Source organism: Etheostoma cragini, chromosome 5 (genome assembly GCF_013103735.1).
Source record: "Etheostoma cragini isolate CJK2018 chromosome 5, CSU_Ecrag_1.0, whole genome shotgun sequence".
Taxonomy (NCBI): Eukaryota; Metazoa; Chordata; class Actinopteri; order Perciformes; family Percidae; genus Etheostoma; species Etheostoma cragini.
The window spans coordinates 10,905,754-10,912,606 of record NC_048411.1 but is presented as its reverse complement, the minus strand read 5'-3'; the positions used below and the strand labels follow the sequence as shown (position 1 = coordinate 10,912,606).

Sequence of the window (6,853 nt, the reverse complement as noted above, 5' to 3'; positions counted from 1 at the left end):
ACGACTCATTTCTGATCCCCACAAACCAATGGGTGACGTCACACATGCTCTGTCCATTTATTTTAACGGTCTATGGTAGCAAGCCATCCATACTCTAAGTCGGACCATTGCAGTCACCCGGAACGTGAGTATCAAGGCAAGTCTGTTAAATATGGGTTTTCTTAGTGTTTCCAGCTGAGCCTCATTCCATTCATTAATATGTGATGAATTATTTGATACATCCAGATATGTAGATTTTTTTTAAAGGAAAAGCCAGACAGACATATAAAACATCTCTAGATGTTACAGTTTATTTTGTGACTTCTTGCATGAAGAAATCCCAGAAGTTTTAATGGAACGATAGAAGAGAGCATTATGATTGTGGGTTGGATTATTTTTTCAACCCCATTTTCTTGTGTTTTTGTGTCTAAATGACTGATGTGAACAAAACTCTTTGACGTTGGTCGAGTATTAAGCAAAACAAGCTACAAGCCTAAGTTATTGGGCAGTTGAATGCACCTTCAATTTACACCCACAAAAGTGTCTGACAACATTTTGGAAAGGATTTCTAAGGAGTTTGACTCTCTGTCAGAAATAAGGATAATTTTCTAAACCTAAAAATACTGGAGAAGTCATTAAACCCAACAGACTCCATGTTAATAAACAGTAATTTTATCATCATAAAATACGCTTCATTCAAAGTCAACAGACACAAAATAAAACTACGAAAACCAAAATCACAACTCTAGTCTTAATTGAAATAACCCTAAATGTGCAAGCACACTAAAACCATTGCATAAACATTCTTATCTATAAAAGAAGTCTTACCCGGCCCAAGATATCATTGCAACACAGGCGTACGGTGACCAGGAGAGGACATAAACCACAATGACGACAAATGAGATCTTTGCCATCTTCCACTCACTCTTCATGGACTTATGCTGGATCAGGGTGGATTTCCTCACCTGAGTCCCCAGACGCTCTACCTCCCTGTAGGTGGAGCAGGACAGAGGGGGCAGTTAAATAGAGAGCTAGACCCTAACATAAATATCAGGTAAATGTATGGGATACTGGCCAATTTAGCCAAAAATAACTTATAGTAATATCCACTTCTTGTGACGGTAGTTGACGATTGTAAGGATATGGGCTTATGGTACGTACATTATTAAATTGTACACATGCCGTTCTCCATTAGAACATCTAAAAAATCTGCATTTGCTGAGATGTGTAGCACAGTTTTGTTAGACATCTACTGGATCAAAAAGAAATTACCAAACACACTTTTGAACAAACAGTAATAGTTAGCTGTAGGTAAACAGTAGAAATTAGATCCTTGAGATTTAGAAATACTGCAAAAAAAGACAAAAGCTAATTGAGCAAAATTGATTTCTGGATTACTTGTATTTTTAAATGCAAACTCTCCAAACTCCTTGCTCCATGTATCTCCAGCCACACAGGCACAAATTACTTAACACACACATACTCTCTGATTTAAGAGTTGCAGTACCTGCCAGTCTTCCGTATAGCCAGAAACATGAAGAGATAGCAGTAAAAGATGATTCCCAGTGGAATGAAGAAAACAAAACAGCACAGCATCATCGTGTAGCTCCTATTGGCCAATGTGTATGTGACATAATCCCATGTACAAAATGTCATCAGGCCCTCTGGGATAAATGAGCCTAAAAGAGTGAAAGAACATCAGAAGTTTTTTTACCCACAGAAAGTAAGATATCAGGTCAACAGTTTTGCTTTTGAACTTGTTTGGATGTAATGTCTGTTGAGCAGTAGGTTAAAGTAAGAAAACAGGAGAATTGTTTAACTGCAGGGGATGTAAGTGGAAATCAGTTACATTCATTCCTACATCAGTTTTATCTACAGCACACAGGGGTCTCATTTATAAAGGTGGCGTACACATCAAACGGGGCTGAAAATGTGCGTACGCCACTTCCCACGCAAAGGTTGTGATTTATAAAAAACACACTTGACTGGAAAACGCAAACTCTGACCCATGTGGACGCACATTTTGGATACAAAATGGGATTTGGTGTTTCAGATGATGAGTTGGTGAACAGAAGTCAGATTGCAGAAGGTACTTGTTGGAAAAATATAGGCCTGACTGCATGGAATACATAATCAAATACACTACAATTAGACAACAACAGAACACAGTGTAGCCTAAACAACTAAATATATGTCTAAGTTAATTTATTTAATAAATTAAAAGCATAAATACTGCGTTGACCCTGTGCGTAGACGGCATGGTGACCATAGACTGTATTAACGGTCTATGATGACACACTGCTGGTTCTGCAGGAGGACTACGGTTGTGCCAGAATCAAGAGAGAAGGAGACTTCAGGGTCCATGACGATGACTGGCTAATTTGACGATTTAAATTTCTCTAAATCTGTTCTCTTGGGTCTATGTAGTGAATTGGGTTCAGTAGACCCAGTCCAGTGACCAGGACTGTGCCATCCCGGTTAGACTTGTTTGGATATAATATATAGTTCTATTTAAATTTTATCATATAGGTCGAAGCTGTCTCAGAGTGCCGTAATGCCTGCCGTTTTGGACGGTATTATTACTATACTGCAGGCATGGTCTATTGATCAGGTTTCCTACACTGTGCGAGAACAGGCCAAAATTATAATTCATTTTGCAGCAATTCCTGAACGTCTGAGAAGTTGTTTGCTTGTTCTCCACCAGTCGTCATGAATTGGCGTAAGGAAAGAACAACTGCCAGGGTCATTATTACATAAGTTATAACTCATGAATACTGATACATACCTATCAGTATTCATGAGGTGCTTTGCATTAACTATTTATGGTTCAAAATAGGCGTGTACAGGGTGGGATAAGATGCTGATTCACGTACACATACTTGTGGGTAATCTGTGATTTATGAAGGAAACCTTGTTTTGGCGTGCGCCATTTTTGACTTTAGGGCTCATGTACACTTTTAGAAAGGATCCTATGCACAGTTTTATAAATGAGGCCTTGCTCATTTGCCTGTTTCTGTCGTGTATACTGCACAGTATTAATAAGCTTCATTTCTTAAAGCAGGTGAAGTAGGATGACAAGAAAAGGTAGAAGAAGCTCACTCCAGCCAACAAGAGGAGCCAGACTCCAAGCGAAAGAGTAAAGCCAGACCATAATGATGGCCAGGGTGGTTCTTCGTTTGGAGCCCCAGTGTATGGCCTGCAGAGGCTTGGTGATGACAAGGTAGCGGTCGATAGAGATGGCCAGTAGGGTTATCATGGAGGTGATGCCAAACAAGGCGCCACAGAATGCATACATCTTACAGCCTGTAGAGGAGGAACAGATAAAGACATGACTCAACAACAAGACTAGAAAACTTGTTCATCTAATGTATTTTTTACATAATATAATCACTTAAGTACGATTGAAAGATGTGAGCATTACCAATCTCTCCAAACACCCATTCCTTGTAGAGAGAATTGATGAAGAAGACGGGGGTCTGTGTGAAAGCCATTAGGAAGTCAGCGACTGCCAGGTTCATAATAAAGTAGTTAGGCAGGTTACGAAGCTTCTTGTTACTACACAAACACACACACACACACAAGCACACACACACAGGAAGTAAAGGAAAGGAAAGGAAGAAGTTTAATTTAAGTGTGAACAATGTACTCTACACATGTTTTTGCCCTTCATTTACTTTGATTAGTCAACATCTAAGCTTTTGTTCAGGTTGTGTTTTTTTCAGACAAAGTTTACTTATTTGTGTTTACTTATATGGCAGCACAGCAGGGAAATAAAAAACAGGACATTTATGCTACATTAAAAACCACATTTATTGATAATATATTTAATCTGTTACTCTGCGCCCCTGTGTGACTGGGTGAACAGATAATAAACAATCACATAATGTAAAAGATAGGAAGAAAACAATAAGCATGTTCTGAGGCTTGTTTCTTTTTGTTATAGATATTTTGATCAAAATGTTAGAGAGCTAAATAAACTGCTCAGGCATCAATTAGCTTATCCCTTGGTCGTGTGTTGTGATAAAGGTCGGTCAGTCATGCTTTGGTTAACACTTTGATGGAAGCTTTCATCATAAGTCAGTGTCATGAACACATAACACTGTCATGACACAATCATGATACTTAAACCGAACCATAACTTGTCATGACAAAAGCGAATGACACATACCAAAAGAAGCATTAAGTCATAAACATTTATGACTTGTTCATAATGTTTTATGACATGTTCATAACAGTGTCATGTCTGTCTTTTGTATACTATATACCTTCAAGTAAAGTGTAACCTGCTTTTGATTTAAGAGAAGGAAAAGAGACACTTTAAAGTTACACTTGTAGATCTTTGCTGAACTGGTCAACTCTGAATGAACTCCATTCAAAGAAGCTTGATTGAGCATTATATTGACCTGCCGTCTTCCTCCACAGCCACATATTGATTAAACTCTTTTTCTGTGTCTACTGAATTAAAAGTAGCTGCTCTCTGATCGAAGACCAAACAATCATGTTACGTGTGTGAGGTGCGTGTGCATATGTGTTGTTCAGTGTAAATGATTTTCTTGGAACCCATAACATCATGCTCTTTTCCGATTCAGTACACACAAATGATCAACATGACACAGTGGAGAACCCATCTAATCTATCTACAGTAATGGACAGATGGATTATAAAAGCTCATGACAATCCCCAGACACGCACACACACACACAAACACACACACACACACACACACACACACACACGGACACACTTTCTATCTCTGACACAGTTTTAGTTAACGTCAGTAGCACAGCGAGAGGTAAATGGTAGTAAAAACTACACAATAAATAACACACATTCTTCCTCTTTGACCTTAAGAGTCACTCATCTTGCCAAATGGCACGCATTTGACTCTATAGGAAATTATTTTACTAATGATTTGAAATGCATCGTAAATTTGATTTATGATGGTTAAAAGTATTCAGTTATATGTAAATGCAGATTTTTACACTGCACACAAATAATTGCATTAGGGCAATAGCACATTTAAAAGCCTCAGTTGTCATCTTCACTTGTGTTCACTTTGCACTTGCTATGCAGAAGCATATTTGCTTCAAAAAGGCTGTGGAAGGTTCTTTATATTCAAGATGAAACCTGGTAGTGATAGTACTTCACATCGTTTTTTAAGTATGCAGGGCACATTTACTGCAGTGCTGAACACCTCATTCTACTTCCATGCCATGCAACAGATGAAATTTTGGCCAGGACACTAAGAGGCAGAGATTAATTGACTTGTGATCACCAGCTTTTTGGAAACAACGTTGATCCTCAGTAAAAAATTAATAAAAATACAAAGTGGCAAATGCTTGACCTCACTCTGCAGTAATAAAAGACAGCAAAAACCTTCAATCGGAAATATAAATGCATTTCTACACATCAAAGCCAACAAAAGCTCTCTCTGTCTGTGAGACAGTGAGATCTCTGAGTGATTATAACGTCCCCTCAGGGGTCTGATTGAAACAAGACCCACATTGACAAAGCGTAAGGGCAAATATAGGCAGACTTCTGCTCAGTCAAAATCCAATGATTACACACACAAACCCACCTATAGAAGGCGAACATAACCAGCGCGTTGCCAGTGATGCCCAGTGTTCCGATGACAAAGACAAAAAAGGCGATGATGTAGTGAACATAGTCAGGTACATCCACCTTGCTGAAGAAGCTGTTCTGGGTGTGTCTGTTCTCTGGCTCCATGTTCTCAGTGGACCACATGGTTCAAACACCTCATCAGGGCTGCCAACATGGTAGGATGCAATGGGTTTACCAGTTTGTAAAGTTAGCTTTGCTTGTTTCTGATTGCCATTGTAGTATCATTTGTACAAGAGATGCAAGGGAGATGTACGTCTTCTTTATTCACTTTACTGAAGGAAGTCCTTGTTTTTCTCATCATAAACTACCCATTCAGTACTGTGTACTAAACACGAAGGAGTAGGCGAGTTCCACTTTGTGAAATGTCAAGTCCATGTGCTGTACCAAGTTGCAAATGTTACATTAATTAGTTCCTCTTTTACTTCTTTTTCCAGTAGTGTTAGATGATAAAAGACGTCCACAGCCATTAAGTCATAAGTTATCTCCAAAGGGGACTGCCGATGTAAATTAGCTTCTGGCTAACGCTGGTACAGTGCATCAAATGGTCATATTTATGTTTAAAATTGCACATGGTCCATGATAAATGAAATAAACCAAAAAAAAATTAATGTACCAAAATGTTGAAGGAACATCCATTCGGTTATTCTCCTCTGGTCTGCAGTTTTCTGTTTGATACTTGGGTTATTGAGTTGAGAATATACATCCAGTATATTAAATCCCCCACTGGCTGCACATTGTCACTGTCCGTCCATTCAATGTTAGCCTGAAGCTTCTTCACCAGTCACAACCAGCTGCTCACCACGCTCTAAACCCGTGGCCTGTCGCTGATTATCTTGCCAACTCCTAACCTCTCATCTCGCTCTATGTGTGTCTCTCTCTCACTGTCCCATGTTGCTCTGTGTTGCTCTCTCAGCCCTCCTCTTACTCTCTCTCTCTCTCTCTCTCTCTCTCTCTCCAACCATCAACCCTCCCTTCATGTAATAAGGCTCAGCACTGCTCTAACTCTTTACCTTCCAGATCCTTACATAACAAACATAGTGCCCACTAACACTATCAGCATTAACATTTATGCTAGGCACCCAATGATGCATGTGCATTACACTTCATGTGGATGGATTCCTGCCACTCTGCAACTCATTACAGAAGTCAATTACGTAACAAGCTGACCAGTCTTTGAAACGTATTGCATGTTGCATTGCGTTTACAGTCACCAACACACACAGACATTTTAAGGTCACTCATTGTTTCAAAC

At 39.2% G+C, this 6,853-nt stretch overlaps 1 protein-coding gene across 1 annotated transcript in view; it reads right to left on the bottom strand.

Annotated features, from left to right (window-relative positions):
* The window catches only part of opn4xb (opsin 4xb), a 9,459-nt gene extending 3,601 nt beyond the window's left edge, over nt 1–5,858 (bottom strand). Inside the window, exons 1-5 of the mRNA XM_034871124.1 lie at nt 5,558–5,858; nt 3,401–3,534; nt 3,079–3,282; nt 1,487–1,658; nt 808–969 (exon numbers count right to left, since the gene is read on the bottom strand). Of these exons, the coding sequence (XP_034727015.1) occupies nt 808–969; nt 1,487–1,658; nt 3,079–3,282; nt 3,401–3,534; nt 5,558–5,724 (839 nt within the window). The 5' untranslated portion in view covers nt 5,725–5,858. The remainder of the gene's footprint in view (nt 1–807; nt 970–1,486; nt 1,659–3,078; nt 3,283–3,400; nt 3,535–5,557) is intronic.
* Between the last annotated feature and the right edge of the window lie 995 nt (nt 5,859–6,853).